Here is a 17,859-nt window from a genome sequence, read left to right on the forward strand (position 1 = left end):
ATATTTTTCCTTTAAATTTCATCGAGTTCTGACTCCGACGAACAGTCGATTGGTTTATCGAGACATAAAACAAAATCAAAATTGTCTAGTTCGACGCTGGCAAAGTAATAATACATTCAGGAATGTGTTATCGTCATCGTAGTTGATCCTTCGGATGAACCCATAAACGCGAACAGTTGAAGGAACGGCCGCGACCGTAGCGTTTGGAAAACCTTGAAAGAACACGTTGCATCGTTGAGCGCACAGAACCGTATCTCGACTTTCCGCAAGGTCTTGCGGATTCATTTTTATCGTTTATCCCTAGTCGAAACTAACGAGCCGGTTGCTTAATATTATCAACTGGCTGTTCAGACATCTCAAACGACCAGTTTAACATTCCTGATTCGTAGGGTCGAATGTCCTTGCCTGTTTACACTGTAATGTTCTCCGGTTTCTTTTTTAATGTTCGCTCGCGTACGCACGATCATCATTGTACTTCTCGATGATCATGCTCATTTCAAGGGCTCCTCTTACGGCAATTGAATGCAAAAAGTCTCATGCCGCTTGTACGACGATTGCATTTATGAGGATCGTTGTGAGATCAGTAGCAACCGCTGTAGTTCGAACTATAGTGGCGGACAAAAGGAAGCTTACGAAATAAGAGACACAAAAAGACACGACGACGATTTAATATTCAATAAGATCGATGAGTGAATGTAACGTACACCGTAGAATAGATGGCTACTGCCAATATGGTAAAACATTTTTCATGCAGAAGTTGCTAAAATTCATGGTATACCGATTTGAAAATTCATTTCAGCAGCTACTGTATTTTAGGAAATTGGTAAGAACGTGATTGATAGAGTATTTGGGAATGATTAAAAATTTGCAGGTTGACTTCCCTTTTGTGAAGGGAATTTGTAATATTTTTTTATTTATTTTATTTATTTGTAATATGATGGAAAATGTGACATGTTTTTGTTGATATTTTTATTTTGATGTCACTTTAAGACTAAAAAAGAAGATTTAGAAGATTTTATTTATTCGTAATATGACGGAAAATGTGATATGTTTTTGTTGATATTTTTATTTTGATGTCACTTTAAGACTAAGAAAGAAGATTTAGAAGATTTTATTTATTTGTAATATGACGGAAAATGTGATATGTTTTTGTTGATATTTTTATTTTGATGTCACTTTAAGACTAAGAAAGAAGATTTAGAAGAATAGGAGAAAGTGGACGAAATTAAAAAATTTAAACGTAAGTGGATGAATTTATTACTTGATCGTGAAATGCAGCGATTCTGTATAATAATTTTCCTAATTATAAATAACGACAGAATACAAAATAATTCTCTGTAGAAAACACTGTCAAAGTTTATCTAGAATTTACAGTATCCGAATTAAAAGAATTCAATTTTGCGGAGAAATAAATTCCCTAAATTGCTGAATGTTATTTTGAACATTATTATTGGCGGCTATAACAACAACAACCTCATAAACCAAAATGGAACCAGTCTCGAGTTTCATCGTCATCTAACTTGTATGCAACTGCAGTCCACGAAATAAGTTTTATCTCTCAGCATCAGCTGTTTTTTTGCTCGAAATGAAAAATAACTTTCTTGAAGAAGCTATCGTTCTTATTATTACAATAACAAAAAATGCTTGATTTATGCTACTTCATAGTCAGGACCGACCACTTATCATATCGTACAATTTACGAATTAAATATACCATGAAAAATTGAGACTTATGGGAGAAAGATTATGATTTTGTGAAATGGCTTTCAAGATTTCCTTTTCGTCGTATACTTCAATTTTTTTTCATATGAAATAATAATTTTATTCATGTGAAATATTACTGAAATATCTTGAACGTGTTAAAAAATTGCAGACAGATATTTTATATCGCGAAGAAGGTCAGAATACGGTAACGATAGATTTTTTCTTGCAACTGTAGGCATAAGGAGGATTTCAAGGTCGACTTCATCTTTTTTACAGAATTTCTAGGCCTTCTTCGATTCTTTCTTTTTTTACAACACGAAATTATACGATACCACGTAGTGGCCGGTAAATTGATATCAATACTCCAATATATTTCTCGAAAACATTCAACGTAATTTCGAAAAAATTGTTTGCCTCGCTATTATTATTACTTTGGAAAGCAACTATTAACGTTTAGCAAGCAGACTCTCTTCTATCATCTGTGCACATATGATTATCAACGCATAACTTAAAATTGTTTGTTCTTGTGATCGATGATCCATATGCACGTGCACAGTTTCTAGTTGTCTGCTTAATGTATCAACAATATTTTTCCACAACTCACTATAGCAGATTAAAATGAATTTACAATGTATATTCGTAGTAACGGCACCCAATATTATTTAGAATATAAAAATGACCTGTATATATAATTATATCTGCTTATGTTCAATCAAAAATAGAAATAAGATATTTTATGAAAAAACGTTTCTATAGAATTTCCTTATTAACGAACTTTATATTTTTATTTAAAAAATTGTACAATAAAACTTGTTACATATATCATTATAAATAACTTCAATAATTCCATCTTCTTTTATACGAATAATATGTAAGATATCTGATCATGATGTCGTTGATTTTTATAATTAGATGTCGACAAGATATTCAATGGAATTGTTCCGATAAGGAATTCGTCGCTCGAGATTATATTCAACGAAGAACAGTAACAAATTATATAATTGTGAAATTTTATTCTTAATATTTTCGCTATATTCTTGGTTTTGAGAAATAAATAAAGTACGAAAGAATCAAATTTTTGAACAAGAGAATACACGCGATAAAAATAGTAGTAGCTACTATCAAAACCAGTTAAGAGATTGGTTACTTAGATAAGAAAATACGCATGTCATCGGTAAAAACGTGTTAATGTATACGAATAGTTAAATTCCATTTTTAGTTCGATAAATTGATCTGGATGAAATAAATTAGAAGGGTGCTGTGCTGCAACTGTATTCCTCATATATCTACATACAAGATCTACATAAAGTTTAAAATAGCACCCTCGACATAGTAAAGGCATTATTCACGAAATTACTCACATGTTTGCGAATACAACTGGCTTTTAAAGGAAATATATTCACCTGTTTCAGATCGAAATTCCAGTCGAATTCACAATAATTAATATTAAATGCAACTTATGCGCGGTTAACGGTAATTACGAAAGCCATAAGGCTTTTTATTTGATTAAATTTTTTCAGCAATTTTTTCCAAGCATTGATATTTTTAGAAGTATACGATTTAATAATTCGAAACTTTTATTTCGAGAAGAAGAAGCAATTCTAATTGATTGAAAATCATAATTCACGTTATACTGTATTAAAAAATGATATTAAAGAAAGATAAGATAGGTGTATGACAAAAAATAAAAAGACGAAAGCAATTGTATGAGAATATAACCTGAGAAATCGAATTTAACGCTATTTTTACTTAGAGAAATTGGCGTCATTTTTTAAAGAAAATTAGAAGGTAACACGAATGAAAAATATTCTGAATACTCGTGTACGGAAGCTTGACCATACTCATTGAATGTTGAAAGTAAGTGAAATGCATCCTTCATGAGTCAGACACGATAATAGTGAACCTCATTATTAGACCGCGGATGTTTATGTATTTGAAAGTGTAGAAATGCGCAGAATAGACGTGTACAAAACTATATAAAATATCCAAAGTATAGTACCTGTTATAACCTGTAATATTCGGTGAAACGGACCTTTGGTTATCTTCTGTTTAGCTTAAAAATATGAATTTGCATAAATTGAAATGAATTCGCACTCTACCCACTATTATTTATAGTTTGAAATACTTATCGTTTGTAAATAATGAGCAACCGTTAGTAAAAAATATATTAACAACTGTGAAAATATGGTAATGTGAGGAAAGTGATGTATTTAAATAAAAAACAGTTTAGCGCCAAAATGTAAAATTATAATTCTATAATTTGTAAATAATTAAGATACACTCTGCTAACATAAAGCTCATCGTATCGGCAAAGACTGTTCTCTTACAAGAGTAGGGAAAAGAAAATGTAGTAATTTTAATTAAAGGAATGAAAATATTTGCGATAATGAAGTTCATCGGTTAATTTTAAAAAGAATACAACTGTTTATTGGAATTATCAGAAAATTTGCTGATTTGGAAGACAGAGTAATCTTACGTAATGACGCAGCGAATATACTCCACGCGCATATTTTCGTGCACAATATCGGTGTGACGAGTGTAACAAATTTAACACGATAAACAACCACACTTCCTACAATTTGCGATATTCTTCAAAATACCAAATTTTCTTGTACATTAGACATACATCATTTCATAAAAAAGAAGTCGTATGAAATTATAGTAAATTAAAAAAATTATCATTGAAAAACTGATTAAATCGTCATGAAATAATCCTTGATTATTAACTTTGATTATCATAGATTCTGATAAAAGTGACAAAAGCCTCGTATTAATTTAATAAATTATCATCTGTGCCTGGTTCAATTTGCAGATACAATTTTAGAGTTGATAGCTAAATTTTAGACGGAATCTAAAATCGACTAATCTACATAAAATCAATCTGATAAAAGCTGGAAAGATTCAAAATAATGATTAATACTTGTCTCCGGTGCCGTCAGTGCCTTGATTTGGTTACACACGCGCTCAAGTCGAGCCAGTGACCTGTTGAATTACCGGCAAGCTATAAGAACGTTTCAAATCTGCATAGAAAAGCGTAAGAAATACGAATTAGCTCAAACACATTACCAATGCGGAATCACCTTCTGATTTCTATCATTAACTTAGTAATAAACATGGAAATATCGATGAAACCTTACTCTCTGATAAAATCAATTAGCCATCGCGAAACGTTTGATGATGATACACAAGCAACGTTTGAGTTCCGAATAAAATATCAAATTATCCTGAACGTTGATCGATTTACATAGCCATATCACGTAGGAAGCGACGATTTGTTCGAGCAGCGTGCTAACGTTGAAAAATCGCAAATACCGATGGTTCAATGCAAAAACTAATTCTAGCCAAGATTATGCGCTACTTGGATAAGGTTGGGGAGCCGGTGGGAGGCAGCCGCATAATTCTCCCCGCTGTTCTCGGACGGCCAGGGCCGTCCAAATTCGTATTACTGTCCACCCTCTACCGAGATTCCAACGCCGAGCGCTATACTAATTTCCTGGTTCGTAGCGTGTCTGGTCCGCAGACATCGTCACACGAAGCTTTCGCGTGGGCAGACGCACTGGCCAGCCCTGGAGGCGTCCCGCGTGCCCATCTTCGGTAGCGTCGCGTACGCTGCGGATGTTATATCTGGCGTCGCGGCGCCCTCGAGCCTCAGCCGCTCCTCAGTCGCCCGTCGATTCACAACTCACCCCCACGGTTAGTAATTCTGCCAAGCCTCCACATTACATTTTTTTTTTCTCTCTTTCGTATATCGAAAAGAAGTATCGAAGAAGGTTGTGTAGTGTAGCGCTCGTCTTGGACGATCGGTGCTTTGTGGTGACGCAAGTGATCAACTAGGGAATCGATTAATAGGATTTCACAATTGTCATGTGGAAATAGGTGCACGGATACATTTTATCGAGTGTGGAAAATTGTTACAAGGGTTGGACGAAGTAGACAAACTTGGACGAAAAGTGAAACTGGCATCGTCCTACGATTCAACTATTTTGAGATATCGATAAAGATTTTGAAGTAGACAATAATTCTTTTGAAACACTAAAAAGATTTAGAAGTAAAAATTAATTGTTAAATCGATAGAATTGGTACATTCAAGAATGATCGGTAATAGAAGCTTCTCTTATAAAACTCCTTCCTTACGAAAAAGTGTCATATTTCTTGCAATGATTAATAAATTCGTAAGCAACAAATTCAAATTCAATTCACCTTTAGTACAAAATTTCTAACTCTTTAATCTTAGACTCAGTAGCTGTTGGATGATTTATAAATGTTACGATTGAAGTTTAGTTATGAAGAAAGGAAATATAGCAGCAGAATTGGTTGCATAACCGACGATAAATTCTTTTTCAGAGACACTAAAAAAGCAGCAAAATGTGCGACGACGAAGTAGCAGCCCTTGTTGTCGACAATGGATCCGGTATGTGCAAGGCCGGTTTCGCCGGAGACGACGCTCCCCGTGCCGTATTCCCCTCGATCGTAGGTCGCCCCAGACATCAGGGTGTGATGGTCGGTATGGGACAGAAAGACAGCTATGTCGGCGACGAGGCACAGAGCAAGAGAGGTATTCTCACCTTGAAATACCCGATCGAGCACGGCATCATCACCAACTGGGATGATATGGAGAAGATCTGGCATCACACCTTCTACAACGAATTGCGTGTTGCCCCTGAGGAACACCCAGTCCTCCTCACCGAGGCTCCCCTGAACCCAAAAGCTAACCGCGAAAAGATGACCCAGATCATGTTCGAAACCTTCAACAGCCCGGCCATGTACGTCGCCATCCAGGCCGTGCTCTCCCTGTATGCTTCCGGTCGTACCACTGGTATCGTCTTGGACTCCGGAGATGGTGTCTCGCACACCGTACCCATCTACGAAGGTTACGCCCTTCCTCACGCCATCCTCCGTCTGGACTTGGCCGGTCGCGATTTGACCGACTACCTCATGAAGATCCTCACCGAGAGAGGTTACAGCTTTACGACCACGGCTGAGCGAGAAATCGTGCGCGACATCAAGGAGAAACTTTGCTATGTCGCCCTGGACTTCGAACAGGAAATGGCTACCGCTGCTGCCAGCACCTCCCTCGAGAAGAGCTACGAGTTGCCCGATGGACAGGTGATCACCATCGGTAACGAGAGGTTCCGTTGCCCAGAAGCCCTGTTCCAACCTTCCTTCCTGGGTATGGAATCCTGCGGTATCCATGAAACCGTCTACAACTCCATCATGAAGTGCGACGTCGACATCCGTAAGGATCTGTACGCCAACAACGTACTCTCTGGCGGTACCACCATGTACCCCGGTATTGCCGACCGTATGCAGAAAGAAATCACTGCCCTGGCCCCATCGACCATCAAGATCAAGATCATCGCTCCCCCCGAGAGGAAATACTCCGTATGGATCGGTGGATCCATCTTGGCCTCCCTGTCCACCTTCCAACAGATGTGGATCTCCAAGCAGGAGTACGACGAGTCCGGCCCTGGCATTGTCCACCGCAAGTGCTTCTAAGCGCATTGCTGACGATTCAGCAACGTCGCACGAACGTCGAAGAAACATCGATCGACTTCGGGGAAATCGAGAATACGATCCATCGGTTTCCTTTAAGCAACTCACATGCTGCGATAAAGAAATTTTATCAAAATATCACAATATCCAGATCATCACCAGATCTCATCGAATGTTCATTATTGTGGTCATCTGTGTCGCTCTGTAAGATGCGACAACCTGGCTGATCATATATATGTTGACTCTACAACTCTTTAACGGGCTGTCAAAGTCACACTCATCCGTTGTTTCATCATGACCGAGGAACCCGGCAAAGGTGTTGGTTCTCGATACAGAGCTCACTCGCGGATGGCCATTCCTCGTCTAGTATCAAAACGAGGCCCATGAACGATGCCAGATCGGCTGACCTACCTACCAAATGCATCTTTCGATTATGAAAGGGACATTCTGGACACGCAAGAAGAAAACAGGATCTTCGAGAGAATTGGACCAACTACGAGGGAAGCTGCGCTTGTCTCACTGTTACGCGAGATCCCTGCACCTTCAACAAATTTCTCAAATCCTACTTCTACCTAGCCTGCTAATTGAAGCGAATTCACCATCGATATATACTTCTATTTTAATTTATTTTGTAAATATTATACATTATATTGCTATATTGTTATACGATATATCAAAAAGTCAAATTAAATATACATTCTCTCATATCATTAGTCATATCTTTCAACTTCGATGCGTTAATTATGCTTTGTTACATTCGGCGTATTTGCTTTCCTTAATACGTACCTAAAATGTACGATGTCCTTGCTCGAGAGCAGAAACTCTTTTGGGAAATGTTCGCGTTCGATCTCCTTAAGAATGTTGTTCCGTCTCTCGTAAGTCTGCGATTCTTGTCGACTTTGTCGGTGAAACACCTGTAACGTAAATTGTTACATAAAAATATATACACTTATTCAAAAAGCTCGACCCTAATAGGATTAACTAGACATTGACTTTTCCCTAGATTTCGATATCCTTTCGCGTTCACTCCGAGCAACGTATCGCATATCGGCGTTGCTGAATTTAAATTATTCAGAACTAAGTTTAGAGGATAAGCGATCAAATACGGAAATACATCTCAAACACAAACACAACAAACACAACTCTCGTTTAATTATAATTCCACATGTCTATTATCCGTTCGCCAAATATTTACATAGGAATTTTTATTCGCTACATATTATCAGCATCCGATGCTGCACGTGTCGTATGTGTATCTGTTATACACGTGTTTCATCGTACATGTATCTGATATACAGGAATTTATGTAGAAAAGAATTGCTCTTTTCTTCGCGATGCTCAAGTCCGAATATGTCTGCGAGAGCAGGGTAAAGTCGGCGTTCGAGTGGTTTTAAAATAACTATTGTTGTGACGTGGACTTAACGAATGACCTTGGCCTAAAATGACTAATCTACTCCTGCACGGTCCCCTTTACTATATATTTTTCTAAATCCACGGAAATATTCACTAGAAAAATTCAAACTTTCTTTTTTTACTCAGCCGTTTGGTAACCGTGCAACGTGCCAGGAGTTTGGTCATTTTCGTAATTTTGCCCGCTTCGTTCACCGAAAGCCTTTTCCGTCGATAAGCGAATACGATGGCCGATAAAAGAGCTACGGATCCTGCGATTTATTTTCGTCCCGGTGCGTAATCTCGAAATATTCCTCCTACTGTGATATCTGGGGGAAAGAGGAGAGCACGTATCGCGCAGGGATCAAGCTCGATCCGTTGTCAGCCTACGAGTAAAACTAAATTTGTTCGTATTGAAGAAACGATCTGCTCAACACATTTGCAGCTGATAATTTTACGAGAATCTCAAAGCAGAAAATGGCAATTAAGGTCACTGGTTGCTACAATTAATTTCTTAAATAATTTCTATAGTTACGATAAGAATTGAAATTCTTGCTTTCTTAGTGATTAACAATTGGCCATGTCAGTGGCAGCTAATGTGTTGATCCATCGAGACGTCTATATTTTCTGTAGCAATCCGTTGTTTGTATTTTATGTAATTTTAGCACTGAACGATTCCCTAGTAAAATCGAAAAATAATTTAAATTTCATGACCCATCATGTACTTTTTATGAAAAGATCGATAAGGATTATAGTAAACGTTAGGTTTGGCTCAGGGAAAATGTTTGTGGAAATGTATTAATAATTTAAACGTTAAATGAATATGGATTAAAGTCTGTACGTGCTGACAAAACATAATCTTACAAGAGTTTATTAAACATTAGACTTTTGACACTGTCTGATAACTATGATAACGTTTGGAGTTAGACAAATTTTAATTCGTAGGAATGAGACATGCAACAAATATACTATTTTCTATTTTATGAAAGATAAAAGTAAGTGATTAGCATGGAAGATAACTTTTCAATTTACAATTTAAAGTAAAATTCACGAAAGATGGTGACACGAAGTACAAACAAAATTCACAACAGCACATTTGGTCTTTGTGGTATTGAAAATTCTTAGCGTTCGTCGTGTCCTATATTTCTAGACGGTGATCGTATTTTGCGGTGAATTTCACTCCAAATCAAGCGGAAAAGCTGTCTTTTTCTTAGAGAGAAACGACATGAAATTTCTAGCACTTGTTCATACCCACAGAAATAAACAAAAATTTGAAAATATGCTTCAGTTACGTGCCACATTTACGTAACTGAAACTACGATTGCCTCTTACTTCTCCATGGAAAAGTCTCGTTTAACAACGAGTCGAGACAATTTCCAGACATTGAAACATTAACAGTTAACAGCCAATTTGCATCTTTCTGAAGTACGATATTAAGTCTAGCATAAGTACTTGGAGAATTTACGCGGAACTCTATTTGTACATGAGATAAATCAGTGCTCCCGCTTTCTATATACATCATACTCCGTGCAAGCAAAGCGCAGCCAGCTCTTACATTACATGGCACTTTAAGCAAAACGATAGAGGCACGAAAGCCGACTTCCGTAATAAAACAAGATGAAAACCTAACTGGTGACTTGGAGAACTAGTAGCGTACACCTTAGCCCCTAAGTTTAACTTAGCTTTCATGGAACATGTTGAAACAAAACAGGCTACTAAACGCAAGCTCGGGCACAAATTCTCTGATAATCCGTTCGATAAAATTCTCCGTTTGTTTCAGTTAATTCTTAGAATAAACGATTCGCGATCTTAAGATCAGCGGTTCGCCGTTTCTTCCCGAAATGGGAGAAGAAACGATGCTTGACGAAGCTCCCTTAGAAAAATTATTCTTCAGATACGAAGAAAAGACGCAAATGAGACGGAACGGTATCTATGAAAACTTCTTTCGAAACTATTTCAGGAAAATTATTCCATAGATTCGAAGAAAAGCAACGGAAGAGGAAACGATATTTACGGGAACTTTCTTTTAGACATTTTTTCGAAGAAATCGTATTTCAAATACGAAAGTAAAGAAGAAAACAGAAGGAGAAACGGTATGCGTGGAAATCCTTCTCGAAACTGTTTCGAAAAAATTATTTAGATAAGAGAAAAGATATTTAGGAAAGAAACCAGAAAGAAGAAACGGTATCGATGGAAACTTGGACGCCGTGTTTCGGAAAAGATATCCTTCGGATACGAAGAAGGGCCAAGAGAAGAAACGAAGCGTTATAGAGTAAAACAAGAACGAAAGATGGTAGAAGCATAGGAAGAGACGATAGTGTGAATTTTCAAAGCGGCGCATTTTCCTCGGTCCGCTTAGGGCCTGGGGCCGCCTAGTTCGGCGAGCGTCGCGACGCCACGCGAGGCAAGCCTTTTTCGTGCCTGTCGGGCAAGAAGCATCCCACGAGAATGCGGGGGCGTTCTGACGAGAGCATATATTCGACGTCGGGACGCTCCCGAGGCACAGACGCCACTCCAACTCTGTCCCGTGCACGGTACGTAGAAACTGTTCTCTGGAAACGATATTTCATTTATCACGGACGCTATCGGCTACCACCAAGAACCCTCGACACCATCGAAGATACCGGAAGCCGATCGATTCCTGCGATTGATTTTGTTATATCGATCGGGTCGTAGGATTTTTCAACCGATCCTTTGGATAGAAGAGAGCCATAGTTGGAGGCGTAGCGGTACGCTGTTAGACTTTTAAGGGAGTGGTCGAGTTTCCTTCCGGTATCTCGCATCTGAAATAGCATCGAGGGTTAATTGCGTGTGTTCTGAGAACCAGAAGTAATTTTCTAGCATTTGTGTAATAGAAATCACTTAACTGATTAATTTTTTTTTTATAGAAAACGATCGATTATTTACGATTTAGATTTGTACGATAGCTTAATTTTAAAAGAGTTCCCTCAGCTGCATCGTGTACGTTAAATCGTATTTCGATATTTGTTTGCAGCTTATTAATGCGATATAGAATCTTGGCTTTTATCGAAAAGTTCGGATAATAATAATTGGTTTTAGATTTTCTTTCCGTCAAATGTCGAAGCAATTGTTTTATTCGATCTTTTGATATCTACCTTTGTTTTAAACGCAACAAGTAATACGATCTCTTTAGGAAAATTCGTTCTTGCAATCGAAAGTATCCAACACTAGATATCTATTTTTTTGCTAATATTTTATATATTTTTATCGTAATATTTGAAATACTAAATCAGGTTAGTGTTTAAATTTCATATCCATTTGTAAATTACGCATCAACGAATATTATATTGGGGATATTTATTTTCTAAAGGAATTTTTATTTCTTATCGTCGATTTGAATCAATCATACGGCACCATTGAAACTTTTTATTCGTTCTATACGTTTTGTGTACACGATTTCGCTGGCCTTATTAAGTTACCGAGAATAGTTAGAAATACTATTTTTAGAGTAGATTTTCTCGCTTGTCGTTCGAATTTTTAAAAAAAGAAAGATATATATGAAATTTAATATTATCACGCTATCGTTTAATTTTGACATACGAGAACCTTTAAATTGGTCCAAGTCGTCTTTGAATTATTTGATAACATTTATCTTAGTAAATTTGAGATCATTAAACAGCAAGTTCTACAAATTACATCTGTTCTCTGCACTCACAAAATATCTACTTTAAAATCATCGCATCTTGCTAACACCTATCCAACGGTAAAATCATAAATTACTATCCCATTTACGGCAACGCAAAATCCACTTAACGATATGAAAAGATATCGAAACCTAAAACCTCAAACTAACTGCTTTCTGCTTGCAAAATTACATATAACTGTATACTCGAAAGAATACTCGCTCTGATTACAAAAGACAGCTGTCATCGACGAATTTTCAATCGTTTTAAAAATTTCCTCGCTGGTGTATCGTCATTTTACGCGCGAATTTCTTCTCTCGATATCGAAATTCTTCTAACCAGCTAATCACGAGTGCCAAAAATACCTGCGCGGGGCGAATGGCCGACTCTATCGTCATGTTTAGGCATATTCGAGGTCTTTGCCCGTGTGCGAAGTTAGTCCTTTTGCGAGCAGAGCATAATTTTGGCACGCGCGAGCCACGTCGTTATGCTGTATCTTTCGTGGTCCGAGCGAAGTCGCGGCGAGCAGAGACGATGTTACCCACCATAATCGTCGCTTGCACTTATTAGGGATCGTCCGTCGGTCGTACGTCTAAAGTTAGCGTCGCGGCGCCCCGAAATAGTGCCGCGACGCCGGGGCCGCTTGCCTATCGTTTTATAGGCAACTGGGTCAATTCTGGCGAGCGTCGATGCTTTCCGCGAAAACTTCATCGCGCTGCACGATGCCTATACCGTTTCACTAGCTTCCTACACTTTTGCGTACATATATCTTCTAACTGAACGATATTTATCGAGCGAACGATTGTTTTTTCTTTCGTTGGAGAATTATTTTGAATTCTTCTTTTTGTTTTCATTTTGTTTCGTGAGAATATTTTTGCTACTTAAAAACTGACTCTTAGATTTTCGTTTAGTAAATTAAATATAACGTAAAGTAGGATTTTGCAAGTTATAAAAATCATTTTCTGCGTTGTTGAGTTAAAATAGAAGAATCGGGATTTTGTACGAGAATTCTTTCTCTCGAAATTATTGAGTTGCTGAAAATGATGATAGAATTTTACTCCTAGCCCTTTCAGCTACACGTACATTTCTTACGATTTTGCTCACATTTTTTTCCTGATATAAACACGATTGTCGAGCGAATTTTACAACCCATCAAGTATCAGTGCCATACGTCACAAATCTCCGACAGGTTTTCGCAATAAATCAGTGCAAAATCTACGGAAATAGATTTACTCGCTACGATAACATTGGAAACAGATATGTATTTGATAAAATCAAATATTTGATGATACTAGACACCAATGTTATCAAACGGTCATATAAAGAAAGTAACGATGTGAAATTAAGAACGACTGCGATTTCTGTTACAGACACTTAAAATCGAAGAAAAAGCAAAATGTGCGACGACGAAGTAGCAGCCCTTGTTGTCGACAATGGATCCGGTATGTGCAAGGCCGGTTTCGCCGGAGACGACGCTCCCCGTGCCGTATTCCCCTCGATCGTAGGTCGCCCCAGACATCAGGGTGTGATGGTCGGTATGGGTCAGAAAGACAGCTATGTCGGCGACGAGGCACAGAGCAAGAGAGGTATTCTCACCTTGAAATACCCGATCGAGCACGGCATCATCACCAACTGGGATGATATGGAGAAGATCTGGCATCACACCTTCTACAACGAATTGCGTGTTGCCCCTGAGGAACACCCAGTCCTCCTCACCGAGGCTCCCCTGAACCCAAAAGCTAACCGCGAAAAGATGACCCAGATCATGTTCGAAACCTTCAACAGCCCGGCCATGTACGTCGCCATCCAGGCCGTGCTCTCCCTGTACGCTTCCGGTCGTACCACCGGTATCGTCTTGGACTCCGGAGATGGTGTCTCGCACACCGTACCCATCTACGAAGGTTACGCCCTTCCTCACGCCATCCTCCGTCTGGACTTGGCCGGTCGCGATTTGACCGACTACCTCATGAAGATCCTCACCGAGAGAGGTTACAGCTTCACGACCACGGCTGAGCGAGAAATCGTGCGCGACATCAAGGAGAAACTTTGCTATGTCGCCCTGGACTTCGAACAGGAAATGGCCACCGCTGCTGCCAGCACCTCCCTCGAGAAGAGCTACGAGTTGCCCGATGGACAGGTGATCACCATCGGTAACGAGAGGTTCCGTTGCCCAGAAGCCCTGTTCCAACCTTCCTTCCTGGGTATGGAATCCTGCGGTATCCATGAAACCGTCTACAACTCCATCATGAAGTGCGACGTCGACATCCGTAAGGATCTGTACGCCAACAACGTACTCTCTGGCGGTACCACCATGTACCCCGGTATTGCCGACCGTATGCAGAAAGAAATCACTGCTCTGGCCCCATCGACCATCAAGATCAAGATCATCGCTCCCCCCGAGAGGAAATACTCCGTATGGATCGGTGGATCCATCTTGGCCTCCCTGTCCACCTTCCAACAGATGTGGATCTCCAAGCAGGAGTACGACGAGTCCGGCCCTGGCATCGTTCACCGCAAGTGCTTCTAAGCAGTTATGCTCGATTCAAATTATTATTACTATCGATATTGTTATTGCTACACCTTTTCCCCAAACACACCGTTCACTGCCGTACCGCTTCGTCTAGCTGCGACTCCGTTAGTTCAATTCTATCGGCACTGTTTCTACGTGGCGGTGAGATTTTTTCCGACGAACATGGTCTGAACATACACGTCATCTTTTGTATATAAGTTTACATCTACGGAATAAATCAGTCTTATATTCTTACAACTAATCAAAACGTAGCTTTTCATTTTACGATTCCCTGAATATCAATTGCTGTTTAATAATCGATTTATTTTCAATTCTATTATATCTTCCGCACATTATTCTTCAATCATGAAGTATCTATTCTTCTGATCCAATCGAAAAATATTTCATCTTTGTTTGATCAAAACATTATTTCACACTACATTACGATTAAATATGTTACAATGAGATACAAACCGGATAATTTCTCATTAGAATCGTGCATTTGCAATGGGGGGAGACACTGCAAATATTAGGATCAAATTGAAAGGAAGGGGCTAGCCATCAATTACTATACGTTCGTATTGATAGGCTGTACTAGAAAAAAGTTTTGCATACATCAATAAAAACTGGGTAAAATGTCGGCTTAACAAACTTAAAATTTCTAGAATTTCTAGAAAAATATATTTATTCAAATCTCAACACTCGTATTCAACATAAATAACATTTTGGAAGGGACAGTAATATACGTATCGTCATCTACCATGCATGGATTGAATTACGCGAAGGAGTAACTCATTGCTTCTATCAAAATTACCGGGGTATCCAAACGGACTTCTTTACGTTATCGTAAGCTTCGTCGCCAATTTGTTAAGGATAGACGCGCCCTCATCCAGGAACACGCTCCCCTTTAATGCTGGCTTTCTCCTTTAGCGTAGTCCATACATTGAGTGCTTGTCCTGTTTGTGTCTTTCGCATCGCAGTATCTGCAAATTTGCATTCATCACGCTAATCAATTGCTCAAATTGTGATATTTATACAAAAGGTAGTCCGAATATCCTTATACGTAGAATTATTTTGCCGTCTTCTTACTTCCTTAAAATTGTCGAATTACACACTAAGCGCACATGCATGAAAAGAAGAATTTGGTTCTTCAAAATTCCTCCATACTTCTATAAAGTTTCCTCTCTCTTGCAATTGCGATTCTTGCAATTCTACGTGCAACTCGAATTCTTTACAACTCTATAATATACTCTACGGTTACGATGAAAGATATCAGCACTTAAGTTAAATAACAATTATTATCGTCGATATCTTTCTTTATCCGATAATTACATCACTGACAACGTACATTGATAAAGTACTTTAACGTACTTAATTCTCCGCGAAAGCTATACTTTAATCAAAGGCCAGATAGCAAAAACGACTCTTGTTTATGTTTGTCTTTTCTCAGGAAATTCAAAGAATACCCCGCAGCGTCTTTCGTACATTACAATTTCTCTTAACGAAATATTCATCGTATCGCATTATAACTACGAGCGTGTCTCTAAGTATATCGAGCTATATCCAACAGCTATATCTAATTCAATTATAAAATTTTGGCACAACTGTTCGATTTTCGTTCGACGATAGATCAGGGCATAGATCATTTTTCGTAATACCGATTCCGCTAAGTCGTGAATTTTCTGAAACGCGTTACTATCTAAATAGCGAAAAGGCTTGGCAAGGGTCGTCTTTGTCACGAGCCCCTCAATCTCTACCGATATTCTTATATAAATGAAAATCTCATCACCTTCGAACATTCCACCGAACATTGTCATCTTCTTGCACGGTCACGAAACTTGGAAACTTGTTGGTCGATCGATCGAATCACCGTCTGTATGCGTACAAGGGGATTCCGTGTGGAAGTTCGTTTGCGATAAAGACGTGCCGTTTCGGGGTTGAAACACGGCAATGCGAATCTGCGAATCGGTCGCACGGTTCGACGGTGGCTCTTGCAAAAAGGTGGAGGGGATCGGTGGTGGCTCGAGCTACGTGGTCGCCCCGTGCACTCCCAATTATAGAAAGCAGCCTAATCGTCCAATAATTCGATTCTATATGCATTTCATCGGCCGTAAATGGCTGATTGAGCCATTTACACCCGGCGTTGCACGCAACCATAATATACGGATCGTTTAGCATCGAAAATGGCGTCGCGTCCCAACTGTAATTCGGATTATTATTGTTGGCACGCTGCGGTCATATCAAGTCATATATTATTCGTTTACGAGTATGAACGACAGCCGCGAAATAATGCGCTTGTCGTGAACATTTTAGAGATCAGCGGCCTTAAAAATTTAATATTTCAAGAGAAAAGTTCCGAATTTATGAAAGTTCGAAATTACGAAATCAGAGAAATCGAACGTCAATCGGTGAAATTAGAACGATAATCGGTTGGGCTAATACGTTCGTTTTAGAGGGATAATATTTAAATTTCTATTATGCTACTTCTACGGCTGTTACGCTTTTGCTTTTATGCTTTTCGTTGTTTTAGTATTTTACTTTTCGTAGATTTTAAGCAGATCGATCTTTTTATTTATTTCGATCCGACACTTTTTTACAGTTTTATCGTTGTACCGTAAATTCTGCGTGGAAATTTTTGTACAAATTTTTTAAATTTGTTACGGATAGTTCCGAGATATTGTCGATTCAGTCGGAGGAGAACGCACGAAATATATTTCGCAAGGCACGCAAAATTCAACTTAATTTCAGTTACACGTATCTAGCGATTAAATTTTAACTATAACGTGTTTATTGAAAGATTTCTTTTGTCGAGAGATCATCTCGTATTTAAGAAATTTATTCCAGGTTTCTCTTTGGGTTTATCCCTTCTTATTAACCGGATGCGTATCTTCCTAACTTGAATTCGAAAATAACGCAATCCTAAACGAAACGTTCATTAATTGATAAACATTCATTTACTACGTATCGTAAACATCGAAATCCACTTTGTTGAATCTTCCTTTCACGAAGCACGTTTCGTCCGAACCTCATAAACTTTCATGTCTATTAAAAGCTACCGACACACCGATCTAAACTTTTCATTCAAAAACATTGCAATCTCAAGATCCCATAAGCTTCACTA

At 38.5% G+C, this 17,859-nt stretch overlaps 2 protein-coding genes and 1 long non-coding RNA gene across 3 annotated transcripts; 2 read left to right on the forward strand and 1 right to left on the reverse strand.

The window, feature by feature from the left end:
• Positions 1–5,248: 5,248 nt before the first annotated feature.
• Positions 5,249–7,923, forward strand: LOC117235959 (actin, clone 205-like). Its single transcript, XM_033498477.1, has 2 exons — positions 5,249–5,396; positions 6,048–7,923. The coding sequence occupies exon 2, from the start codon at positions 6,069–6,071 to the stop codon at positions 7,197–7,199; it is 1,131 nt and encodes a 376-aa protein (XP_033354368.1). The 5' UTR covers positions 5,249–5,396; positions 6,048–6,068; the 3' UTR covers positions 7,200–7,923.
• A 3,044-nt stretch (positions 7,924–10,967) lies between these two features.
• LOC117235960 (actin, clone 205-like) lies at positions 10,968–15,000 on the forward strand. The gene is made up of 2 exons (XM_033498478.1): positions 10,968–11,119; positions 13,600–15,000. Exon 2 carries the CDS (start codon positions 13,626–13,628, stop codon positions 14,754–14,756), a length of 1,131 nt encoding a protein of 376 aa, XP_033354369.1. The 5' UTR covers positions 10,968–11,119; positions 13,600–13,625; the 3' UTR covers positions 14,757–15,000.
• A 403-nt stretch (positions 15,001–15,403) lies between these two features.
• Positions 15,404–16,768, reverse strand: LOC117235962. Its single transcript, XR_004493755.1, has 2 exons — positions 16,528–16,768; positions 15,404–15,721 (listed from the first exon to the last, which is right to left on the reverse strand). It is a non-coding gene; the product is annotated as an uncharacterized LOC117235962 (long non-coding RNA).
• Between the last annotated feature and the right edge of the window lie 1,091 nt (positions 16,769–17,859).

Source organism: Bombus vosnesenskii, unplaced genomic scaffold (assembly GCF_011952255.1).
Source record: "Bombus vosnesenskii isolate JDL3184/JDL3185 unplaced genomic scaffold, Bvos_JDL3184-5_v1.1 scf7180000013334, whole genome shotgun sequence".
NCBI lineage: Eukaryota > Metazoa > Arthropoda > Insecta > Hymenoptera > Apidae > Bombus > Bombus vosnesenskii.